We start from the raw sequence: 26,960 nt of genomic DNA on the forward strand, positions 1-26,960 counted from the left end.
AAACATGGATGTGAAAAATGCATATTTTATGATTGCCTTTTTGCAAATATTAAAATGATATTATATGTGTAATGTTAGAAAGTTATGCTGTATTAATTCTCTTAAGTAGTGTGTTAAATATAGTTTTAGGTTATAATATAATGCTAAAACAGAAACTCTGCGATGTAAGATATTTTTTTACTAGCTCAAGAAAAGGAATAAGATAAACAAGAAGCTCTTTGCACATAAATAACAGCGACACGAAACCTGAAGAGTTACGGCCTCCTTATCGGAGAAGACAAACATTCTTCCACCTCTCTCCGTCTTTATGGAACCACCGGGATTAAGGGGAAGAAGTTGACAAAACCCAGAAAAAATTCTTAATTTGCAAGGAATTTATGCATCATGTATGAGATGTATGAATATGCAACAGGCTATTGCTTTTAAGGGTTATTCCTTTGTTCACAAGGCATGTTTTTGGCAGCTTAGTGCCCAAAAACATCCGGACATCCGTAATTCTTTGCTTTTTATTGTCTCGTAGTGTCCTAATCCTCATTGTCCAATTTTTTATTATTCTAATTTTATTACTAATTTTTAATACCTATTTTATTACTAATAAACTTTTAAGATTTTAAAAACCAAGTGATTGGTGTTTTTCACAACGGAGCAGGACAGAGGGGAGCCCTGCTCCTGCTGGAGCCGTGGGGTTGCTCTGCTGCTGGGGGATTGAGCACTGCGAGCGCACGCAGACAGAAGGCTTTGGGAGCACCGCGTGTCGCTGCAGTGGTCTTGGATTTTCAGGCTAAGAACTGACAAGCTTTCACACATATTCTTTCCTCAGAAAGACTCCATGTCGACTCTAACCTGTGAAGGGCTATTCTGTGCATGTTTTTGATCCAGCCCACAGGAATTAATAAAATTCCAGTGAGGGAGAATAAGAACACTTCCAATTGTGAAGTAAAACCAGCTTAACATAAAGAAATGAGGTGGGGAAGGGGAGGAGTCTGTTTCAGTGTACAGTAGAGGCTCAGTGTGGCTTTTCTGTGCTTATTTATATCAGGAATTTGTGAAAGCTGTATAAATGACCATGTCTGACAGCCCTGAATTCCTGGGGAATACTTGATTCCTCACTTCCAATTAGTATGCTGCTCATTGTAGAATGAGGTCTAATTGTGTTTGTTTCCACAAAGCTGCATCAACACAAAAAGCTTGTTTATTATTTTTGAGGAAGATTTGGGATCACAGTGGATTGTTCTTAGGGTTTTTTTTATAAAACAGTGGTGTTTCACTGTCTCATGAAATTGGTGAGGTGCTGCACAAACTTGAAATGAATCAGTTGCAAACCTTTGGTGTGCATTTCTCCTACACCCCCTTACCAAAACTTGTAGGAGCTCCAGACCAAATGATATTGATGTTTGAAGGTTTTGTTCTTCAGAGACTGATTCTCTGATCTCAGACACTAAGGTTTCATCCTACCCTAAGGCTTTGATATTCTATCTTATTTTTCTACATCTTGGCTTTAAGATGAAATAAAACTGTGAGTAAATAACAGCTGGACATTTTGTGAGATAAGCCCTAGTGCTAGGGCACTCTGTCCTCATATACTTTCAGAGCCACTCAACATAAGATGACTCATCTATGTTTTTCTGAGGGATGCAAAAATTCCTTTTGTCTTTCTTGTATATACATTTTTTTCAGTCTCTTCATCTCAGAGTTTTTGTATGAAAGAATTTGTGTTATGTCAACAAAAATATTTTTTAAAACAGTGCATTTTTTTTTTTTTTGCTTTCCATAGTTTGCATGATCTTGGTTAGCTGGAGTATTTGTGGAATTTGTGTGTCTTAGTGTGTGTGAGGCCAAAAATGATTATGAATCAAGCAAAACTGTTTGCAAACTAATCATTGCAGCATCAGAGGTCCAGAAGTGTTTCTTTCCTTCTAGAAAAGGTTCTTTTCCCAAAATCAAGTCCCAGCATATATTTTTTTACTTACTTCTGTATATTTTCCTAAGAGGATCTGAAGAAAAGTCTAGAAGAAAAGTCTTTATGTTTTTTTATTGTATTTTCAGAAATGTGCAATTGCTGCAGCAAAACAAACAAGCAAAAATAAGAAACCAAAAGCCCTTTGGTGGAACTCTAGATGGACACTGTGAATTTTTCTCAGGAAGACTGAAAGTTAGTCTCATTTGGGTAGGTAATTGGCAGGTGTGCAGACTAGGAGGAAAAAATCCCAAAGGTTTGATAAATGTTTGAGCTCTTTTGCATGATCCTAGGCAGAAAGTCAAAACCAGAAGAAGTACATAGTAACTGTTTAACTGGCATGTGTGTGGCTCTGGATTTTTGCCTGTTGGGTCACAAGCTGCAATGCCAGATTGCTTTTGTGCTATTTCAGTTTTGCTTGCAAACTAAAAATTAGTCGAAAAAAAATCTGATGATGACTTAATGCTAAATTGAATGGTGATCTAAAGGAGCCTTGTCCTGTTCTATGGGAACCTGCATTTTATGTTCAGTTTTATAATGCACTTTAAAGCATGTTTTGTGTCTACAGTGTTGTCCTCTCTTCTGTTTTCATACATGTTATGAGAGAGGGAATGCTGTTATGTGCTAGTTGTATAGAAATTGTAATTCCTCTCAAATACACCTTGAAAGTAGGGATTTCCTAAAAGCATCCAACAGCTTCAATCAGAAATAGGCTTAATGTCATCTTGCAACAGAATCTGTGGGAGTGACATAGTTACTGCAACCAGAATTAGCTTAGAGAACTGTTATTGATAGCCATGATTTTTTTAGTATGCATTTTAGCAAGTTTTACTGCAAATGGACATTGTGACCCTTCCTCCTTTGGGGAATGTGTGCATATTCTTAATTCTCTGATGGACATAAGAAAAAAAATTGAGCATGAGTTCAAAAGAATAATAGGTTTCCCGCTGTTTTCCTGTACTAAGAGATACCAATAGATGTATTTTCTACACTGAAGATGTAAAAAGGAAACTTCCAAAGGAAATTGTCTTATCAATTTTGTTGGTGTGTGGCTGTGGATATTTTCATCCCCTGAACAGGGATTCTAATTTATTGGACTACATGTGTTTTCTGTGGTTTCTGTCTGATTGGCATAAAAGACAATCATGCCCTTTAAGGAATTGCTCAACTCCTTATGATTTACCCATTCATCTGTCCACCCTTCTTTCACCATCTGCTTTTTCCGCTGTGGACATGCGAAGTTGCTCCATGCCTGCAGCAAAATGCAGCCTGGATGGTTCACAGTCAGGCTTTTGCAGGCAGCAGTTTTCCTGTCTTTGCAAGCACAGATGGACTTGCCTCTTTGTCAAGGTGTAGCCCTATAAAGAAGCTGGGTTTTGTATTCCAACTGCACATCTGCAAACTCCTTCGAGACACTACAGACTTGTATTTCTTTGTCTCTAGGTCTGGGATGCCAGGCTGGAGGAAGTGCCTTGTTTTTTGTCTGCGGAGAATGCAGGGCAGAGGTAAGGCAAGAGGGGAGTATGACAGCAAAGGGGAGATTATAATTGAGGGGATTCCCATGGGAAGGGGTTGAGTTCAATGCTTCTTTTTCTGCTCATAGATATTGTTAAAGCTGCAGGATCCATCCCAAAACTTATGTCTTTTTATTTAAAATAAACAAATCCACGGTGCAGCTTTCCCATTAAGAAAGCACATTTTCAGCTTGAAATCCATTCCCCTTCCAAAGTGCTGGTCTAGACGCTGCTAGTGAATGCATACCTGCTTTGCTTACAGCTCTGTCTTTAATCTGAACCTGGCCTAACAGAGCTTTTATGGTGGTATAGTTGTCTATCAAAAGCATCTACCAGAGCATAACATTTGGGAGCTCTAAACCTCATGTACCTTCTTTATGGTCTGGTTTTCTTTTAAAGAAAACACCGGGCTATTGATTGTGTCAGGTAGAGAGACACATGCTCGTTGTAGCTGTAACTTTCCAAAGAGGCTACTTTCTAGCTGTGAGTTCAAACTCTGTTATTTATGTTCATTTAGTGTCACAATGAGGATATAAGTCATATTTATATCACTCCTTGTAAAATGCTTCTGTTTATATCCCGCTGTTTGAGCTGAATTATTTTAAACCAGATTCAGGTTTTCTGACATGTTGGCAGAAATCTAGGTCCTATAGCACATTACTAGGTTACTTTGGAGGAGAGTAATAATTTATATTTACTAGTCTTTGCACAATAATGTTGAATTGCAGTTGATGCTTTTTTTAACATATATTGAACGGTGCTATTGCAATCTGAACTGGGTGGGATTTCTGTTCAATACAAAGCAGCATGTTTCTTTTTCCCTTAGACCAACAGAAATCTCTAGCCTGAGGTCTTTCATTTGTCTTCTCAGGCTAGAAATGCAAGAAATGCAAAGGACATGACTCTTTTAAGAATAAATAAATAAATAATAATTTTTAAAACTATGTATACATAAATCTTTGTTCTGTGGTTATGAATGATCTTTGAATTGCACTTTGAGATGCAAACATGAAGACATCACTTCTGCACATTTACTCTTTATGCAGGGTCTGGTTCTTGACGCTGAGCAGAAAATGGGCTGGCATAATAGAACAAATTACTGCTGTACGTGTGATTTCTTGATGCATTGGAAAAAATCAGATCTGTGTACTTAGGCAGGGCACATCTCTGGCACGGGGTCATTTTTACCTTGATGCACCAAAGATATTTCAATCAGCATAATTGGGGATGGGGTTTCTCTATCATATGGGCATTGATTACCTAGCAGTCATCTACCATCTGCCTGCATAGATGGCTAAGTGGCAGCTATGATTAATTTATTAAGAGAACAAAACTATCTTATGTATATAATCCTTCTCAGATATTCTGGTAGTGAAAAGCTGCTGTTAGGTGCTTTAGAATTAAGGGAATTTTTTTTCCTTCACTGTAGCTCAAAGCCTTGGTCCACTCTAGTTTGTATTTCTCTTTATTTTCTACAGTGAGATTTATCTGCAATAAAGTGTTCTTTCAGTATCCATCATCCTGTCATTTATTCCAAAAAAATGAAGTGAAAGACATAAATTGTCTTTCTTGACAAATTAGTTGAGGAGAGGCCTGTTTGAGGAGAGGCTCGAAAGGCTGTTTAAGATAATTTTCCCAGGGAAAGAGAGAGCAGCGTCTAAGGAAGAAAGGAATAGTGATGGATGGCTCTCTCCCGGCTCCCCTCTGCAGCAATGTCCCGGAGGTGTCTCTCGCGCTGGTAGAGGGACCTCAGGGCGGTAGATGGCACTGCGAGACTGTTACTGCATTTGTGTAATTCCCGTCTCGGCGAGACCGTGCGCGCTCGGCAGAGGAGACCTCGCATGAATGAGCGTCTCCCCTGCACCTCCCTGGCATCTCGCCAGCCCTGGAGGGGTAAATTGGTTTCTCCCCCCCACTCCTCCGGTCTCATACATATAAAGTTAGGTAAGAAATAAGACAAGTGGAGAACCCAGAACTGCAAGAAGAGCTGGCCCCAGATTTCCAGCTGGCTGTCTAAGTTCGGTGAGAGTTAGTGGGACTCGAGCTTGAGGTTCTACTTTGGCCAGCTCTCTGCAATAAAAGTTGGACAAGTGCTTTTATGTTAAGTGACATGAAATAGCAGCCATCCTTTCAATCTCCCAGCTGGAAATGGCTTTTCAAGGGCTGAGATTGAAGATTAAATAGGTAAGGAGTTATCCAAAAGGGTTGTTAGCTTTCCAGAGACACCAAAACACACATCCTAAGGAAATTCGTGTTCCTTTTGCTTGAGTGATCCCTGTCCTGTTGTTGAATGGGCCTTCAGCCCCTAATACGAAGGCTACTCCCCATACAGGCCTTCCCATACAAATGTTACTTAAAATAGAACCCCAGAAGGCACCAAAGTGTTGCTATATGTATCATGAAAGCTTAGAGTGATTGTAGATGTTATTTTAGCAATAATTGAGAAAAGAAATATTGAGTCTCTGTGCATAGAGAGAGCTTGAAAGTGTGTGTGGCGCTGCTGCTATTAGTCAAATATAGACAAGTGGAATGAGAACTAGAATAATACTTCAAAATGAATAACTACATCAGGCAAAAGTCCAATGATTTCTTTATTAAGGCCTTGATGAGCGCCAAGCAACTCATCAGATTTACCAAGGAGCCATACAAAATGTGAATTCCAGTATTTTATGAAACACTGGAGGACTGAGCCCACACTACAAGGAAGTGAGGGGAGCTTTGCATTTTTTAGCTCTTGCTCACAGTACTTGTTTCCTTGCCAGCTGATCTGGGAGACATTGGAACACTGAAATGGCAATTATTGTATTTTTCTATCCCTTTTGAATGTACATGCAAAATTACCAAATGTTTCCATTAAGACCAACAGTCAATATCAATGATTTGCAACTGTCTTGCCTCCTTCTCTGATCTGAAATAGACTGCAGTCATTAATGTGCTACTGACAGCTGGAGCTGGGTCACAATGAGAGGGACGAGGAGGCAAGACAGCCATAGTAATGACTTTTAACATATGTTGATGGAGATGTAGTGTTGCTTTCTGCACCCTGCTCTTTGCTTGAACTCCTTCTGTTCAAAAACCAGAAAAAAGAAAACCACCTAATTTTTTCTAATGGCAATATTGAAGTCAGTTTTCATGAGATTCAAACATGTGCTTTACTGAGATGGATGGATAGTGTTTTTCTGCTTACTATCAAGTGCAGTGGGTTTTGGTGGAATAGATGAGTGCTTAATGCCAACTCTGGTTAAGGAGGGAGCTTGAGACTGTGGCATGAGTGAAGGCTGGGTCCAAGCCTGTCTTCATGTCCTGAGTCATCTGCCAATGATGCACAACAGTAACTCACCTCATAAATTTGTTTTCCACAGCTTCTGGATCATAAGATTCTGGATACTGTTGGATCAGCAGGGCCAAACTTTTGGGAGTCAAACTTGCCAGCTGCTACCCTGAGTCTGACTGTCCAGAGCAGCTGGGATTGGATTTGACTTCCCTTCCACTGTAGTTCTGAATGGACTTCTGGGCATGGCAGATACTGTAGTCATGTTAATAGAAGGCACAGAAGTAGTTCCACTGTGTATTTCTTTCATGGTTGTTAAAAGATACTGAGCTATTCCTGGAAGAAATGACAAATCCCTGGTGATCAACTTTTTTTACTTGCACAGCTGGTAACCAAGAAAAATGCAGGTTGGGAGTGCAGGAACAGCTTAAAAATCCTTTCACATAAAGAACAATTTGTCAATCAGTAAAACAAAGCAAAATGTAGAGCATGTCCTAATGGGAAACCTTCCCAGGCTGTCTGGTACCTGGCATTCTGGGTGGTGCAGAGCCAGCTATCCTATACCTGATATCTCTTTCACTTAAGTGATCTGTAAAATTTCCCTGGGGAACCTCTGCAATGAGGAGCAGAGATGAAACCTACATAGCCAGAGGCAAATCTTGCTGCTAAGTGGATGCCTGGAATGAAAACCTCTATGTAGCAGTGGGATGGTTTGGAGATTTCTGCTGTGGGTAAATGGTGGTAAGCACAGTTCTTGCTTGAGAGGGTTATGTGGCTTTATGAAGGTAAACACTTGGACATGGTGCAAAATGGTGACATTTTATTAATGATGCTCTGTGTGTGTCTAAGGCAAAACGTGGTGGTGTGTGCTGGGGAAAAACGAATATGATAAAGGAAAGGAGGGTGTCCTGAAAGCAGTTTTGAAAGAGAAGGAACATGTTTCCAGCAACTCCATCTTCAATCAAAAGTTAAAAAATGGTTCTTCATTGCTGTGACTGAGTTCAATCTTGTTTTTAAATTCTCCTGTCTTCCAAAGTAACACTCCAGATCACACAGCAGCTTCACAGTGAACCAGACAAAGCTGTCTACTGGCTGAATTGTGGAGATTTTCACACCAGATGTGACCAAAAGCATTGTCTCTTTTGTTGCATGGTTGTAAACAAATATTAACAGTATTGGGCAGTTGTATCAGCTGCTAATGCTTCAGACTGCTGTCTGCCTCCATGTGGAGAGTAGTACACAGAGTAACATGTAGCATGCATGGCCACCTTGGATCTTGAATTTCTGACATGTTTCAGTAGCCTGGAAATCAATAGGCAGCAGCTGCAATGGGGCTGGGGGCACTGCAGGACCCTAAACCCTGCTGTCAGCAGGGGAAGGGGCACAGACCTCCGAGTCTTGCTTTAACATGAATGGTTTGGGACCTGAAGTGAGGAAGATGCAAAGCTTCTCTGTCTTGCTACACTGTGGTCCTCCCAGCACCATATTGTATGCTGGGTCACTGGCAGGTAAGTGGGGATAGTCTCTGTGGTGGGGCATTGGCAGCAAGTGACAAGATTAGGTTTGGGAACAAGGTGGACAGCCAATGTTCTGTTGTTGGCAGAAAAAGTGACTGGTGTCTGTGACTTGCTCTAAACAGCATCTATGAGTCAAGAACCCTCAAGGGAAGCAAAACTGAAGTTTTAACACTAGCATCAGCCCAGCAGTCAGCTCAGCAAAGACAGGCCTTGTGCCCAGGAGAAAAGACCTGCTGACAGTGGTGTTGCAGGAAGCGGAGAACCAAGGAGAGAAACCCCTGGCTTGGTGGTCACAGGCAGCCCCACTGCTTCAGCACTCAGAGCTTGTTGTACATGTACTTTGTAGGGTTCCCATAGAAGGAAGATGATTTTGGAAGGAGGTGAAGAGTGAGTCTGAGCCCATTTGTGCTTATGCTGTGATTTCCAATGGAGGAGGTGAAGAACCAGCTCCTGAGCTGACTCCAAGTATGCCTTTGGGACAGAAACAAGGAGTGCTTCAGCTCCCTTCCAGCACAAACAGAGCATAGAGGTGACCATATCCTCATGGAGCCCATTAATGGGGTGTATACTTGTGTCAGTGAAATCCAAAGACATCTGTCTAAAAGGCATTCAGAGAGATGAGTATCACCCAGAAGAGGCAAAGTGACAGATTGCTTCCAGCCTTCAGAACTTAGTTGGACATGAACACTTCTACAGAAATCCATAGTATGAAGTGCCTGACAAGAAGCAGGCAACAAACCAAGTAAACTGTTTGCACTGCCTGAATTTAAGGCAAAAACCAGAACCAAGTTGGATTAGTAAGTAAAGTTGCTATTAATCAAAATCTGGTAGTAGCAAAATGAAGACAATCCATTTTAAAATTGCCTTTAACCTTCTACCATGACAGGATTGTTATTAAATTCCAGGATCTCACTGCTGTGCATGGGTATAGAAGTGAGTGTAGCAGCCAGTGAGACGAACCCATCATGACACTGTGTTGTGACAGAGATTGATGCTCTGTATCCCCACTACCCTTCCATGTGCCTGAGAGGTGAAAGTAGAGACTGGTTCTGCATTAATGCAGCCATGTGCTGTTTACATATCACGGTGGGATGGAAATAAATTTCCTATAGTCCCTGCCTTCTCCATGTACAGCTGTAAGGATACAGGGTGCACTGCTTCAATACTCAGCAAAGTAGCCCATCCTTGGTAGAGAAAGAAAATTTATCTTTTACTTAGTTAAGTCTAGGAGTGGGAGTGAGAAAGGAAAAGATTATTCTAGACACCTAAATAGATTTCCTTTGTGTAGGATTACATAGGTCAAAGTAATTTCTAGCTTGATCTTAGCTATTGAATGCTGCCTGGCAGTAGGACCAGGCCAATATGGAGGGGAGGGAGCCCACAGTCCTCTCTGTTTCCCCAGAGGGTTTCATGATGCCTCCAAATCACTGTTGAAGTAATGCCACCTCACTAGTGGTGCCATCTCACTAGTGGTACGTCTTCACTCAAGCTGCTGGGAATGGTGGGTGGACAGAACACCACTCCAAAGGGTCTCCCAAGTGCCAGATCCTCATGGGTTCAGACATGGCAAGAGAGGAGCTCTTAAGTCACTTGGTTTGGGGCTGAAAGTGAAGATTGACTCATTTCACTGACTTTCCTTGTTGCAGGGAGCCAGTTTACTCTTGTGAGATGATGAAATGAGTGACCCTCGGAGTGACGGTACACATGACAGGAGAGTTTGAACTGGAGCTGTCTGGAGGCAAAAAGTTCAAAGACAAAATGGAAGCTAAAAACTCCCTTAACCCCTGCAGGAAAATGGGACTTTTACAGGGGAGCCTCCCCTTGCACACAAATGGTGTCACTGTCTATCATCCGCCAAGTTCATGCAGTGTGCAGGAGAGGCGAGATCCATCCCATTTGCAAATCCTGGTTTGAAGGCTTGTGACAGGCCTGAACCATTGCTTAGTTGCCAGCTCCTGAGATTGGAAAACTTGGTGCTTTAATTTTTTTTTCTTACAGCTATAGTGGTATTTAAAGCACAGTGGAGCCAACTGTCCCCTCTTGTGTGTCACTGAAAACTGCTGGGAGGGAGAGGTAAAGTTTGGAGCTACCCAGGACCATAGAGTCCATGCTCTCATTAAGAGCAAACCTCTAATTGAAGATGTCCCATTGTTCCTCTAGTCCTAGAGATACCCCGATACATGTGCAAGGAAAACTTGGTTTTTGTACTGAGCCATGCTGACTATTTAGGCTGCACACACTGCAGGGCAGAGATCTTTCCTTTTGCCCACCTTAGGATGAGCTGGGACTTTAGTTTTGCTGTACTCTGTGTTCCTCAGTGGGGCAAGGACCACCAGCTGCTGAAACAGCCAGTGCACAGGGCACAGTAAAGTCCTCAGCTTATCAAACCAGGTCATCCTGTCCTGGGGCATAAGGCCAAAGAGGAATCTCTGCCTCACAAATTTGGTTTGACAACCATTTCTGCAGGATGGAGGAGGACAGCAATGCCTTCTAAAGTTGTGGCAGTATCCATGTCACAGTGGGGCCTAAAATCCTGTGTCTGGACATTTCAGTTATACAGACAGGTTAGACATTGCTCACTGACATGGCTATTCACTTCTGAAGTTTTCTATGGACTTTCTGCTGCTTGAAATATCCCTCCATGACTTCTCTCCAAAGAAGTACCATAGCATCTGTCTTAACATTTATTCTGCTTATGAATTCCATACTGGCACTTCTAGGTATGTTTCATGTTCCCTAAACCAGTTTCCCATGTGGGTACTGAAGTTAGTGCTTGAGAAAATCTCACTACACTAACTTTGGCTCTTTCTACAATAATGGATATGTCAAATTTGATTCTTAAGACCTCTGAGCTGCTTTTTCATCTAGTAATATGCTTGCTATTTTCACGTTTAATTATTTCTGTGGTAGCAGTGTCCTTTAAAAAGCAGTATTGCTGTAGCCATGACAGTCTGATGACACTTCAGGGAAAGAGTCTTTTGTGAGAATAACCAGTGTAAATGGCAAAACCAGACGAGCTTTTAGATACAAAAAGTGTCAATTTAACCTTACTTTTAAGAGCCTCTTCCTCTGTCATGTTTGTTTCAGATTCTCATTACTTTTCCTGAGAACAATATTAGATCAATAACAATTGCTTTCCTGGAAATAATTTTCTAATGCCCAGATTCTGGTTATCACCATGCAATTATAAAATACAGCTGAGGAAATCAAGGCACAGAAATGCAGGTGATTTGCCTGTGAGGGTGGTTGAGTCAGTCATATAACTCAACAGCTCTTGTCTCTGTAGGCTGCATTTTAACTATTGAAGAAGCATAATTTCCTTTCCTCAGGATGCATCCTGGCTTCACATTGGTCCTTCTTGAAAAAGCTTCTGAGTTGTGCTATCAGAATACTTGGGGCATATCACAAACTTTCTATAAATTAGCATGATGTGCCCTGATCCAATCCAGCTGTGGAGTTGTGATTTGTTGTGAGTCCCAAAAGTACAAAGAAATTGCAGGGAAGGGGGGGTGGTGGTGGAGGGGGTGTTGTGTTTTCCTCCAGGGAACAAGCTGTGCAAATGTGCTGTGTTTAGCACAAGGAAAGGAGCTCTTTAAGAAGTTTAGCTGGGTGGGGAGTCAATCTCTTCTTATGTTTCTAGTTTGCAGGTAAATGTGGGCAAAAATATATTTTTATGTCTGTGAATTTTTCTGTGCTGCTAGTGGGGTATAGCAGGTCTGACCTATATCTGTGCTCCTGCTGCCAACAGTCCTCAGGAAATCTCTCTTAGAAGTGATTGCTCCAGCTGGCTGGAATAAGCCTTCAGGTGCCATCACTGCCATCACTGTCCTTTAAACTGATGGGTAACTCTGGTTAGAATTATGGAAGGGAATCAGCCTGCACAGTGCTGCTCTCTGCTGTGGTAGGAACCTCTCATGCAGTCCTGGGCATTGCATACTGCTGTCTGCCTCTGCAGTGTTGCAAACTCTTATGCTCAAATGAAGAGGGCTGTCTGTTCTCATGAGTTTATGGTTATCCCAGCTTAACTCACTGCAAAAGCATGCTACAATAGTAACTTCAGAAGACCCTCTGCAGCCCAGCTCCCACATTGCTCTTCAAGAACTTGGGGGGCAGGGGGAGAAGCTAATTTAACCATAGGCTTTTAACTCAAGTACCTCAGTTACGATTCTCATCCCCTAGACTGCCCTAAAGTCACGGGTTTCTGCTTTTGCCCCTTCCTGCAGAAACTGATTTTCTCCCTTGGTGCGCTCAGAGCTTTAGGGGGTTGTTTCAAGAAGTTTCCCAAGTACCTTTGTGTTGAGCCACTTCCATTTCCACCAGGCACTGAAAAGGTTTCCAGACTCCTGCTGCCCAGCTTGGCATATGCCATGCCACACTTGGCTGGCAGCTCCCTAAATGGCAAATGCTTCTCAGATGTGAGCAGAGCACTGAGGGTGAAGCTGCTGCCCCTTGGCAGGGTGCTAGGCTGTCCTACAACAGCTGCTTTTCATGCAGGTAGGGACAGAAAGGCTGAACTGACAAGCCAAGGTCCATATGGATGCATTCTCTTGCTATTATAGCTGCCCTGTTCCACCTGAGTGGTGTGAGACACCAGCCTCTGAACTGGAATTAGCTCATGCTATCCCAAAGGGAGCTTGGTCCCTAGTAGTTTAGATGATAGCAGATGTTGCACATAATACAATAACTTTCACAAAGGGAGGCAGAGATGCAGAATGAGACCTACCAGATAGCTAATAAAAGGCCTCATGAAGAACAAAAAAAAGCTGCTAGTGATTGCAGAGATATGTTGCCCCCAGGAAATTAAAAACACGAATGCCCTGGCATATGCAATAAGCATCTCCTTTGTGTCCATGTAAAAGTGCTGAAACCTCTGGACTATTAAGAAATTGAAAAGATGCTTTTAAGTTTTACACTTCAGCTGCTTGCAAGTGGTAGTGAAGAAAATGAAATAGATCAGCCTGGCTGCTGTGCAACTTTATTTACCAGAGAAGCCAACTTCAGGATAAACACACGCGTCAATACACGCACCTGTGTGTGGCTGCCAGGCAGCTGCCGCTCGGGGAAGGGAAGAGGCGCCAGGCTACAGCTGTAACGAGAATGTAGAATGGGAATAGTGTGCTCGCCATATCTTTCCAGGGCATATATCTGTCCAACGTCAGCCGGAGATTTGGGATGCGCAGGGCGCCGGTGTGGGTCGGAGCCCGGCGCCTGTTTGTAGGCGGGGCCCACTCAGTCTACGCAGACCCACCCCGGGGGAAAAAATATACAATATATACATATCGACACGATTTCTCTACCCCTCTTCCCCGAGTTTGCCGTTCCCCGCCCTCCGCGGCGGGGGGAGCGCACCTGCGCGGCGGGCGGCCCGGGGCTGTGCGCAGGCGGGGGCGGGCAGCGCTCCCCCGCCCGGCCCCGGCCCCGCCGCCGCATGCACCGCCCGGCCATAAAGCGCCGGGGAGCCCGGCCGCGCTCGGCAGCGCCCGCCGCTCCCGCCGGGCCCCCCGGGCCCCTCCAGCCACGCCGCTGCCCCGGGGGGCGGCAGCGCTGCCGCGATGCCGGGCTGGAGGAAGAGCCTCGCCCTGTGCCTGCAGCGGATGCAAGAGGACGGTGAGCACGGCGGGGGGAAAGGAGAGCTGGGGGTGCTCGGAATTACCCCCCGCCTCCCCTTTGCCGTTACTCTTTGGAGGGGTGGTGGTGGTGGTGATGTGTGTCCCTCTGGGAGAGAGAAGATCCTCTGCTGGCATGGAGCTCCGCGGATGAAAGGACTGGAGGGGGGATGCTCTTCGTGCCGATAAACTTTGCCGCAGCCAATCTTCCCTTCCATCCCCGGGCTTGCTTGGTTTCTGCTTTTGTTTATTTCCCTTGTTTAAGCGGTGGGGGCAAGCCTGAGCGCGAGGTGACTGCGTGGTCCTTTTTGGCTATTTAGAGGGGCTTGTAGTACCTGAGCCCCAACTTTCTAAAGCTGCTGGTGATGCTCTTTTCAGCTGGTAATTTTCCCCAGCGCCAACTGCACCTGGGGAATAAAGGGTTTGTAAATTGCACAGAGGACGTGTCACGGTAATCTGATTCCTATTGTGCCGCTTACTGTTGCTCACAGTGACTGTGAATTTTTTTGTTTACATGCTCAGGAGTGTGATGTTAAATAAATGCTGGACCTGCGGCTCATAAAAGTAGTAAGAAGACATCCACAAGGTGGCACAGCGTAAGGGAGGTTTAAATGTTGCACTCCGGCTCCTGCCTTTGTAGATGAACAGGGGTGAGAGTGGTGGGGAAAGTTTATGTCTCTGAAATCAAGTGCGTTTCTCCTCTGCTCTCATGGGACTCGGGTGCAGGAGATGATCCGGGATAGGCAGAAACAAGCAGGAAAGCGTGTTTTATAAAACTGCTGCTTTTGTGCAAAGTAACTAATGGCAGGCTTTTCCTTTGGACCCCTTCCCACACTACCTCTCTAGACTGTTCTAATCTCTAAACAGACTTAATAAATATATGAAGTGGCACTGTTACAGCATTTAGTGTGAGTAATGCAAGAATCATGGAATTCTCTGAACCTGCTGGTTAATAAGTGCAGAGAGAAATTGTGCTGTTAGATCCCCTGCAAGGTGTTAGGACAGAGTCATTAAGCTGCTGTGCCTTTCTGATGCTGATTCCTGGCTCCCACTGCTTTGGGAGAGTACCATCTATTTCTACTGCTGGATTGCTCTAGGACCATGGCTTCTCCTTGGAGCCTCCATCCACCCGAGCTAGAGCTGTTAAAAATCTTGTCCTATAGAAGAGTGAATCAATCCCCTGCTCAACACACCGAGACCTGTTGGCATGAATTCAGCCCTGTTATGGTGCAGTGCTTTGTAACGCTGCCTTGCTGCAGCTGGCACGGATGCTTTTGCACCATTGGATCGGGGTGCCTTTGGGAGCATTATTAAACATTCACAGCAGGGACCTCTTGATCTACAGCTGTGCTGGGTTACTTTCTCTGTGACTTCATACGTGTATGTACTGGCTCTTGCCTCTGGCTCTACGTAATGCCTTTCCTTCTCATCCCCTTTCCCTCTGATTTCAGTCCCAGCACTGCAGTGAGTCTGTGGCTGGTGTGTGTCCCTTTGCGTACATTGCATTTATTTCTGTGGGTGGTTCACAGAGTAGTCAGTCTTAGGAAAGTGCCATTTAATCACAGAATGGCTTATCTGGATGGATAAATCTTGCAGGCTTGAGCTGATATGCTATGTAGAGGAAGATTAGCTGAGCTTGTAGGGAACTTCTTTCCCTTTTCTACAAGGCAACCGGTTTGATGGTTGTGTTATAGCATATAACTCTGCAGGGGCAGCAGAGGAAGTATTTGGTAATGTGTTTGTAGCACTGCAGTGTTAACAGGTATGTTAGAGAAGGTTTTGCATCATGACGTGTCCCTGTCCGTGACAGGAGGATTGGACCTGGATGATCTTTAAGGTTCCTTCCAACCCAAACCATTCTATAACAACACTGCAAGAAATGTCTGCACTGTTCAGACTTTGATTTTGCAAACCAACCTCCAACCAGTATATTAAGAAATATTGACTTCTATTTTTCTTTATTCATAGCAAGTTATGTCTCCCTTGTTGGCATCTCTATGCCTATGTGTTGTGATAGGTTTGGGGTTTTTTTGATGCCCAAGCTGGGGAGCTTTTCCCCCAGGCATGTGTACTCCAGCCCATCAATTTGTTCACTTCCTCTGAGGACCATAGTACTTAAGCTTCCAAAGGAAATGTCATGGTGTTCAGCAGGAGCACAATTGTAATTAGAAGAGTGGTATATTTTGGTTACTGAATGTTAAAGTGATGAGCACCTCTTGCAATTTGCAGCCATTCAGAGATGATGAATTGGAAGCTTCATTAATCACAGTTGGTAGAAAAGGTCAGCCATGGTAAGTCACATAAGGAAATGCAAGATATACAGAAACTGTGCTGAAGTATGATTGCCATTTCAAATACTATGCACAGGGAGTCTCTTCATGCATGTTTTGCCTTAAAATTTCTGTCTCCTGGAAGATGGCAGTGACTTCTGGCCAGTATGCAGAAGGCTTCATTATATAATGTGTTGGCTTTCTCCACCACAAGGAGACTTGTACATGGGATGTTCTACTGCTTATTGTGTTACATACAAGGAAAAAAAAATAAATTGATGTCAATGACTTAGAAATATTTGGTGGAAGATATGTTTCCTCTAGCTTGCATGGATAACAGACCTGTTACTCCAAAATCATGGGGTTCATCAGCTCCTCCCTGCATTACTATGGGGTTGTCTCAGACCTGAAAGAAGAGGTTAAAGCATATGGTCTGGCTTTCTGTCCCTCACTGTGTGTGCAGAGCTTTGTGGCCAGATCTTCTGCTGATTTCTCTCCCTGATAACTCATCCTCTTTTGAGGCAGTGATAAGAACTAGTTGGCCAAGCCAGACCCTTTTCCATCCCAGTTTCCACCCCTCATATTGCTGTCCTTTATGTGAGGACTGAAGATTTGAATTGCATTCTCACTGCTCCGAGGTTTTCAGTAGCAGAAGCAAAGGCTAATTTCTGCTTTGGTAGCAATGTATGTGGGCAGGTGGGAAAGTCTCTGTTTTTGGCACATCTGAGTGGATGTGGAAACTGTGTGTCTAGAAAGGATAAACTGTATCTAGAGACTGAGAAGTGGAGATACTTCTATCCAAACTGCTGAAAAGCAGTGTTGGCTAGATGCATAGGACTTGTGTAAAGAAGGGCTGTGGTTGTGGGCAGACACCTTTCACTTATCCTGAGATGTTTTTCTGCTTCTAGGGGGAGGGAATACAGAGTTTGAGTGTAAATTTAGGTTGTTGATACAATTCCGCTTCCTCTCCCAGATGGTTTATCTTGAGTTAAAGCAGAAAATTTGACTCTCGCCTTTAAAACTCCAATATGATGACTTATAAAAATAAAAAAAAATCAAAACCAAACCTTATGAAAGACTGAGGTAATGGGATTATAAAATGTGAAGTGAGTTATCTAAGCCTTGCTTGAATGAGGCAGGTGGCAAGGAGGGGAAGGGGAAAGAGACAAGTCAGACCTGCTTCAAAAATGACAATATAGCAGGGTTATGTTGCTGCTGTTTGCTTCCTTCTCTTGTATACAGCTCCGTGCTTGTTACCTTGGAAACAGCTGTAGGAGCATATAGGGGCATTTTGCTGCTGTGCAGCCGTGGGCAGAGGTGTCCTGTGGTGCATGGAAAGGAAAATCTTTCATGGTGCAGGTTGATTTGCAGGATGAGGGTAACAAAGTAAAAACCTACTGCAAGATCTCCCTTTCTTGGCTTCCCTGTCTTGCTGCAGGTACAGTTTGGCAGGAGTGGGACCCTGGGGAAAATTTAGCAGGGGGGTGGATTTTCATGGTTTTGGCAGAGCTATTTAAATTTTATAATAGGAAGGTAAAAATATCTCAACAGTCTGTTTTGAGGAAGCTTATAACAGCTGGGCTATGGACATCAGGTTTTTATTCAGTTCCTTAGAACAATGTTCTGGGATGTTTTGCTCAATAGCTCTGAAAATATGTCCATGACTAGAAATGGGATTCTTCTTTACTTATTCACATACATCAGGGTGAAACATCCCACTAAGATGGAAATTTGCTGGGTTTGCATGATTAGCAGAAAATTAGGTCTTTCAACGGGTTCCATGTTGTTTGTGATATGCATGTGATGTGTAGAATAACTAAAATAGAATAACTGTTAAAAATAATGTGAATTGTCTTTTGCTCACCCATAAATATTTGATCTTGCAAATGGTATGGTGCATAACTTTAAATCAGTTGAACTATTCTGCTGTTTAAAATATAGTATTTTTTCTTGTGCTTGCCACATCAGAAATAATACAGTCATTTGGAAAGATTTGTTGTTATCAAGTTCTCTTAGGACCATCTTTCATTGCCATGTTGAGTCTATTCCATTTTAATACACTGCTTTATGGAGTCCTTTTGTCCAAACCTACAATGACATGATCTATTATACTGGCACTTAATTATCAGTAAAGAAATTTGGCTGTGTAGCTGTCACTGAAGTAGTGTGCAGTTGAAGTGTTGCAGCCGAAGGGCTGTTACATCTGTCCACTATATGTGGTGTATTAATGTATTTCTGCATGTGACACTTTTGCTTTACAGTGTGTCCAAGCTTTATCAGAGATGAGGACTTGCTCACACAGAGCTCAGGAATTTATGGGCTGCTGTTTGTTGGTAATACTCATTATACAGGCCACTGCTTTTAAACAAAATGTAAAAATAGAGGTTCTGACCCTCCAATGAAGTGTGGTGGGGAATTAGGATTGCATGAAGGCTGTGGTGGTAATGCTTAAGGGATAATGCTCACTTATCAACCTGATGGAACAGCTGAGCAAATCCTGCTAGACTTTGATGGGGTCTTTTTTCACTCATTAATATGCTGATGGGGATTTGGCACCCGTTGAGTGAGTAATAACTGCACCCGAGCACTGTGCTCACTGCTCCCCTCCTTGCTGGCTGTCACACTGGTTTGATTTTGGGCTGCTACTTTTGATCCTGTACTTCAGCAGTCTGAAAATTTAGCTCTGATTGAGAAGTCCTGCACAACCTGGGGATGAAGCCACAAAGGTTTTATGGAATGACTCCAAAGCCTTACTGCAATTTGATTCAAGACAGAGATTGATCATTATTTTGCTTTTTGAAGTGATCTGCCAGATTTTACAGCCTGAATGTGCTCCCATATCTGCAGACTTTGGCTTTATGAAACTGTATGGACATTGTGGCTTCTGCTCTCTTATTATTACTCTGTGGGGATTCCTGTGAAGAAGTTTTATTAGCAATATTGAGTGATGATGCTCAGTGCTGACAAAAGCATCAGTGACAGTGGTTTGGCATGCTTTTCCTTTAGAGCTGCCAAGGTTGGAAAGTGTGGGGGGGAACCTTTCAGGATGCTGAAGACCTTGATGGAAACCATGAATTGTGGTAGCCAGGAGAATTTCAGAGTGAGAAGAATTGCCGGATCTGTCTGGAATCAGGCCATGCTTGATGTTCTCCAAACCTGTTGGTGTTTCTATGGACTCATGCCAAGTGTAGTAGAAAAACACATGGGAAATTCCCAAAAAATGGCTGTGGTCTTTTGAAACTGTTCCAGAGCTGTGATTGCACCTACTGACCCAGAGATCTTCTGATGCTCTGGGTTGCACTGAGAGGAAGATTGCTCAGGTTAAACCAAGGTGTGTGACCAGTCTGAGGTGAATGATTTGCTGTGCCTTTTTTTTTCATTTGTTTGTTTCTTCTAAGTAGACACAAGTGGCAGAGTTGCTTAGTGGTAGGCAAAAGAAGGCTGTCCACCAGGGCATGAGCTCTATGCCAGGTTCTTCTTCTCTGGTTAAGACTGTGTAGGCCTTCCTACAAGTGTCCCATTTTACTGACTTTTTTGTTAATTATTAGACTTCATCATAATGGAATAAAAGTATTTTGAAAATGAAGTGAATTTAGAGGTGTAAATATAGTAGGATAATTATAGGGGTAGCTCTCTATTGAAATTGCCTCTTTGTAGACAAGCCCCAAGACAGTGAACCAGGCATTTCTGGAACTCTGCATCACATAAATGGAGCCATTTCTTTTAAAAGTCAGATCTAACCCTTGATGTTCAGAACAGTGATCTATGAGGCTTAGATTTTCCAGAGAAAATCTCTCTTGCCTAGAGGAAGGGGAAAACTTTTTTCCCCATGATGGTCTCTTGAAAGGCCATGTGTCATGTTCCAATGGTGAGGATCCCATGTGCATGGGAACTGCTCCTGCATTCATGCCTTATGCCAAAGGGAGTAATACCATCGAAATATCTGTTTGTGTTCCTGAAATGAGTCTAGCTACTGTGCACTGACACTGGTGTAACATGTGAACATGGGCAGCATTTGATTGAGAAAGTAAAACCCATGCTGATGGTCACTGTTGGAAATGGGAGCATCTCTTCTGCAGTGCTTGGCCTGGGTGAACCACACAGTGGAATGGAACATTCCCTTTTGGAAGGGTCTGCATTTTGTTCAGTTATTCTTGGTCTTGCTCTGTCCATTGAGAGAAAAATGTAATGAAACTTTTAATTTAAAATCTGAGCAGAATTTTTGTCTGCTTGTTTTGTCAAAAGAATGAATTACCTTTTTATTTTTCCAATTTTCCTTCTCTTTGTCTTTGGAAAATAAAGGAATTCAAATAAGCTAAAATAAAGGAATTCAAATAAGCAAAAACAAACAAATTTTGTAAAATTTATTTATGTAAATTTTGTAAAATTTGTTTTAACAATGATGATGATTTCCCTGTTACTGACTCTCACCGTCATTAATGTTAGATGAACTTGGCATCTAGTAATTACCAGCTTTCACTTTTTGGCCAAAACTGTTTTCTGGCTTCAGCAAAATCTGCTGATTTCACTGAGAGTGTTGAGAGAGCTGCTTTCCACTGGGAAATTAGTTCAAATATTTTCCTCTGACAGCTTCAGGTATGTGGCATCAAGACCAATCTGCATTTAAGGAGAAGGGTTATCATGGTATTTGAGCTCAAGGAAATGCAGTGCATTAGGATGGGGTTAGATCCATGTCTTATCTGTGTTAAGTGGAGGTGTCAGTGACCCTGCCAGCTAAGCTGCTGTGTCTTGATGAGTAGAAACCTCTTTCTGAGGCCACAAATTAAATTCAATGCTACATTCTTCAAGTTGTCTGTGAAGTAGCACATTTTTTGATTAATGACTTCATTTCCACTGTGAACAAAGCTCTACAGAGCTTTTGTTTCAGCAATTATATTAACATTGGCTGCTGCTTTGTTGCCAGTCAGAGGCTTTTCAAGGTATTTATTTGGATTACAGGTGTTGTTGCCTTTTCTTGTACATGTGATACTGTTAGTCATCTTGGTGACATTTCATTCATCTGTACAAAGAAATAAACATCCCAGCTCACATTTGAGTATTGCCTCATACAGCCCAAGAGGGGAGATAAAGCCTGAGAGGTCTCACTTGGGTTCCATGGGATGGAGCTGAGATTAGCTGCTGGATTTTTTTTCTTGTCTTTAGTTTATAAAAAAAAATTCAAATCTCTTCTCTGTTCTCAAGGCAAAGTTGAGTTGAATGTACAGAGTCTGTGCACAGAGGACTCCAGTCTTATCTTTGGTCCCAGTTTGATGAGAGCTGTAACCACCAGAGCAGGGTATAGACTATGGGGTTGGGGGTGGAGGGCTTGTCCTCATTTGCATCCCCTTGCAGCAGAGGCCTTGAAGATTTAGCAACAAATGAGATGCAAAGAAACAAGGAGAAAAATAAGATAATAAGGCAAACTGTCAGGCAGTGTGACAGTTTTGCAGAAATTAGTGATGCGAAGTTGCTCTCTTCTTACTTGGTACCAATGTGCTTTTCTGGTTCAGTTTTTCTATGTGTGTTCAGGAAATGATGATGATTCCAGGAGTGGGGGCTTCCTCATTAAAACCATCTTGCCCAGATGCATAGCTTCTGATTATTGGAAGTCAGGGGAAATTCCCTGGAGCTGTCAGAGTGGGATGAATTTAGTGAAGAGCTGGGAGGATATGTTAGTATTCATAGTGGATTGTCTCAGGGCTATGTGTTAATCCTGAGCAGAGGGCACAGTTGAAAATGAATATTTTGTTTCTAGATTAAATGTTCTTTGGTTGTCTTTCATCTTGTAATAGGAGGCAGTCAATCTCAATACTGTACATGCAGTCATGTCTGTAAAAACGCCCTCATAAACTTCCCCTTTGAGGTTAGAGGGCAGGTAGATCTGTGTGAGGTGGGGTGGTGCTGTCTCAGTCTTCTTCCCCTTGGGAGCATCATCTTTTCAGCCTTCCTCCATCTGGTTCTCCCTTTCAAGTAGTGGAGGTTCCTTCTCAGCTGGAAGGTAGCTGCAGGTAAAATGCCTGGGCTCTGTCCCCACAGGCAGCTGAGCCTGGTGTGCTGCCTCCAAGTTGTTTCAAGCAAAAGCAAAGTTCAGGCATGCTGCAAATCCCATGGCAGGCATTTAGATGAGATATTGATGCTGCAAGCATGCTCCAACTCACTGGCCGTGCTTTGCTACTCCAGAATCTTTCCTGGACTTTGTGTCCTTTGCATCCTGCCCAGACACCTTGTGCAGTAGCACCTGGTGCATGAAATAGCTGCCATGCTGCCCAAGAGATCAGGCTGCAGCCCAGTGGTAACTGCGGCAATTCCAGTGTGGCTGGCACTTACTCATGAGTTGGTTGGTATTGGGGATTTTGGTCCTGTGCCTGTGTTCCTGACTGAGCATAGGGCTTGCAGCAAAATAATTTTATCATTTAGTTTCTCAGAGTGATGTAGTATTTTCTCTGTCATTTGAGATCAGTGGGACTGAGGGATTCTGTGCCACTCTGAAAACCTCTGCATGCCCCAGTCTTTGTGTCTGCAGAACATGGATAATTACTACACTTTAAAAGGTTCTGATGCTCAGATCAATACAGATGTGGAAGTGCAGTTATTAAGTGTAACTTCATGGCTGTCTTCCTCTGCTTAGTATCTTCATATTCAAAATTATACCACTTATGCCAAATATTTGAACAAAAATGAGGTACAAAACATCTTTCTGGCACAGGGTTGCAGATCTATTGCAGCATGGAGCTGGACATAACAGGAAATTCTATTTATGTGGATAAAAATTTCCCTGTACAGTAATGAACTGTGCTGTGAGTTTACCAGCTATCTAATCTAGTTTCCATCCGTTACACTAAGTGATAATCCTCTAGCAAATTCAGTGCTGTTAGCAGCATTTCTGTCAGCCTGGCTCTGGCTGCACATCTAGGCAACCTGCCTTTGAGGAATTTCAAAATTTGCTCTAGTCAGTCATGCTGCTTCCTCAGCCTCTGGAGACTGCATTTCACATGTAACACAAAGCTGAACTGTCTTGCTTCTTTAATTATATTTATTCTGCTTTTACTCCACCCACCACCTGTCAAGGATGTTTGGCCATGTCTAGAGATGGCTCCTGGGTTGTTTTCATGGAATATCCATTGTAATTGGCTTTTTGGTGTATCCTGTCCTACTTTAATATAATTCCTTCGCTGTTACTGTGCTTATACAGGGACTTGTTAGTAAGTGGGTGGGGGATCAGAAAGCAAAATGTGTGCAGGCCAGGCTGGATGCTGGTTTCTCCAGGGCTTGCTGGCTGTAGGGTGTGCTTGCCTGGGGATGAGCCGTACAGCACCGTGTGCCTTTGGCTCCTGGAGCCAGGCTTGCTCTGTGGTGAGCCCCATGCTGCTGTGGCAGCTGGTCCTGCCCTGCTCTTTGGGGCTGCCCCTTGCCAAGGGTCATGTACTGCCTGGAGAGATTCGGTGACAGGCAATACTGCAGTGAATGCCATCCAGTTCCTGTCTCTGAATAATTAAGAGGGAGAGTGTGGCTTTTGGCCAGGGAGCGCTGTCCTCTGCCACCCATCTGCTTCCCCGACTGTTGCTTGCAGCAGCTGCTTGTCTCCAGGGGCTTCTGGGCAGGGCAGGGGGGGCAGATTCCTGACTACCCTTCATTGTCTTGCCACTGACATACTTAGTGAGCTTTAAGTCCTCAGGGTGCCGTTTTTCTGTGCTTCTCTTTTGGTTTTTAATTGCAAGCTGCAATGGTAGTTCTTGGTTTCAATGCTATGGTAGAGAGCACAGAGTGAGGGACAGGGACTGGAGGAGTGCAGAGTGAGGGGGCTTGTTTCACTGTTATCTCCCTCTGCAGCTGTGAGCTTCTTGTAGAAATCCAGCTCCAGCACAGCTGGCTGGAGGTGCTGCTCTGCAGTGTGCGGGGAGAGCAGCACTGAATTGCTCTGCAGGCAGATCCCTCATGCTCAGGCGTGATGGACATGCTGGCAAAGCCCCTGTGGAGAAGGGGGAGGCCCCTTCAGCACCGTGTAAAGCAAAACCACTGACAAAGCAGCCCTTGCACTGGAGGAGCAGGTGATGATGGCAGCCTCTGCAGTTTCAGAACAGCTGAGGAATTCCCTGTGTATATGACTATGTGAAAGTTTGGTAATGTGACTCTAACTCTAGAGTGAATTGGCTCTAGAGGCTTTTCATAGCCCCTCAGTATAATAGGATAATGTAATATTTTTTTAGCTGTGGCCCTGTACAGCAGGGTAGTCCAGAATTTGACCTGTTGAACTTCAACACCAAGTAAGTGACAGCCAGGAAGACACCCCTAAAGTTGTGACAGCTTTTCAAACTCATGTCTGGGCACTGTAATCCACTGCAAACTCTTCCCTATCTACAGCTTTTCTCATTCAGTTTCCTGCTGAAGGCCAGCAGATTTCCTGGGATGAGTCACTGCTCTGAGCCAATGTGACAGCCGGTGTGTGACTCCTGTCACCTCCTCAGCCTGCCACTAACCAGCTGGGTGGGTTAGCCACTGGCATTTAACTCATTTTGACACAATGAGTTAGTCAGGCTCACAAATCAGAGTTGAAATAGACCTTATAAGACAACACACAAACTTTGATTTGTGCTGTGAGAGTATTGCTGATGGTGCTTTGGGGAACACTGTGTGAGTAAAAGAGCAGAGGTCCATGAAGAGATTTTTAAAAAATGTATTTCCCTCTTTTTTATTCATAAAAATTTGAAAAACAACAATTTGGGGATGGAGGGGGGAGTAGGAAAACTAATTTACACAGCTAAGTAAGCAGGAGGATGGAGGTACACTGTGCCATGACTGGATGGAGGTATTGGGAAGTGCAACTCTCCTCTAGAGTATAATATTCACACTTCACTGCAAGAGAAGACAGACACAAAACATCTTTGTGGAAAGGTGTCCTCTTCCCAGGAGGTATTTGTTTCCAATCAAGAGAACAAGTCCATCTTCCTGGCTGACTGTGGTGACCCAGCACTGGAAGGGACCTCTGGGGTCTCCTTTCCTGCAAGTGAGACGTTAAAGCACCAATCATCCAGGATAATACTGTTTCAGGAGCTCATTGATTTTTTAGCAGAGGGAAGTGAGTTAAAATGATGAGTCACTGACCTATTTGAAAATGAACAACCTCCTCAGTGCCATTAGGAGCTGGTAATAGATCATCCTGGACAAGAGCTGGTAAAAGGGGATTAAAGGGTCTCCTTGAGCCTGCTGTTGCTCTATACTGTGTGTGGCTGCTGTTTTGCTCAATTTTTTTTACGGGTGAAGAAGCAGCACACTTTATATATAAAAAGCCAACAACTTCTTGTGAGTGTAGTTGAAATTTAATTCTAATCCTTATTAGTCCTGCTGTAATTGTTACAGACAAGGAAAGGGTGTTATGCTCTTGCTGAGGAGATGTGGCAGTGCTGGATAGTTGGAGCTGGTGTAAAGTGCCTCTCCCATTAGAGATGCTCTTGCATGGGGATATCTGAATTGAACAGCAGGGAATTTACCTGCAAAATTTCTTCTTGGCAAACTTGTGCCTGCCCAGGCTGAGGAGTTGTTTGCTTGTTCTGGGCTTTAGGCTGCCACAGAAGATGTGGAGATCTGAGGTCTGGCCTCCTTTGTAAAATACTCTGGGATTCACCTTTTAGAGGTGATGAACACAATGTAAAATTTTAATTTTAAAATTGAATAATACTGTAATGGTTGTTGTTTTTTTTTTTTTTTTTTTCTTCTTGCATTGTAGACCAACATTGAACCCACGGTTACTTGCTCTTTCACTATTTAAATGTCAGTCCCCACTTGATGCCTTCTTTCCTATCTCTGGTACCTGCACAGGGCTTTGGTTTAATAAAGTGGAAGTCTAGTGCTGAAATATCTGCTCTGTTTTGTGCCAAGTCTTGACTTTGGGAGTTCAGTCAGTGTTGTGTGCAGATATGATCGATAAAACTGCTAGTGATGTACTTTGCTATTAAGTCTTAGTTCATTGATTTAAGGAGTACCAGGAACTAGGGGAATAACATGGTTAATTAATTTAATTGGATTGTAAGGTCCACAGGGATTGTGCCTTTCTTTGTATTCTCTGAAGCACCTTGGACACCTCTGATCACTATTATATAATGACTTTTTCTTTTCAAATGCTGGCAGTTTGAACTATTTAGTTGCTTTAAAACTACATGCATTTCAAGGCAATGAATTTCTACATGGACCATGGAGTTATGGCTTTGCAACTTTTAGCTTTAGAACTCCAGGTAAAAATGGAGAAAGTAGACTTTTAATAGATTTTAGCTAAATAGTCCCAAAGAATCTGGAGCTTTGTATTTGTTTGCCAAGATGTCTTGTGAAGTTGCTACTCATGCTCTTAACAAAAAGTCTGTGGGGCAACTTCTAGTGTGTTTGTGTTTTATATCTTGGCCTTACAGCTAATTCTATTTATGGTCTTCTTCCATCCAGTAAGATATACGAAGAAATAATACATCAGGCTCTAGATAGATTTATTCTGTAGCCTCCATTTTTCAGGAGGGTAAACAGATCTCCCCCTGTCTTAAATGGAAATTTATTCTGGGTGTATGAAGTCAAGTCTTGCACAGAGGTATTCTTCTGCAGATTTTATTTCATCAAATTTATAGCTTCTCTTCTTCTCCAAGGGAATTGGAGACTTAAACCTTCCATTATATGTCTGTAATTTATGTTTTCAAAATTCAATGATTGTTATCTCACAGTGTTTTTATGAAGCTCTGCTGTGGAGGTGCTCAGATAAGGTTGTATATTAAGTATTGGGCAATTTGCTAGGAGCAGAACTGGGAATATAAATTACCAGAAACAGTCTCAGTCAGCATGAGCTGGT

The 26,960-nt window shown here is 43.1% G+C and overlaps 1 protein-coding gene across 2 annotated transcripts in view; it reads left to right on the plus strand.

Annotated features, from left to right (window-relative positions):
• Positions 1–13,809: 13,809 nt before the first annotated feature.
• The window catches only part of GRIP2 (glutamate receptor interacting protein 2), a 256,470-nt gene continuing 243,319 nt past the window's right edge, over positions 13,810–26,960 (plus strand). For both annotated transcript variants that reach the window (XM_053989595.1, XM_053989597.1), the window contains exon 1: positions 13,810–13,866. In XM_053989595.1, coding sequence (XP_053845570.1) covers positions 13,812–13,866 — 55 coding nt within the window. In that variant the 5' untranslated portion in view covers positions 13,810–13,811. The remainder of the gene's footprint in view (positions 13,867–26,960) is intronic.

The sequence above is a fragment of the Vidua macroura genome, chromosome 13 (assembly GCF_024509145.1).
Source record: "Vidua macroura isolate BioBank_ID:100142 chromosome 13, ASM2450914v1, whole genome shotgun sequence".
Taxonomy (NCBI): Eukaryota; Metazoa; Chordata; class Aves; order Passeriformes; family Viduidae; genus Vidua; species Vidua macroura.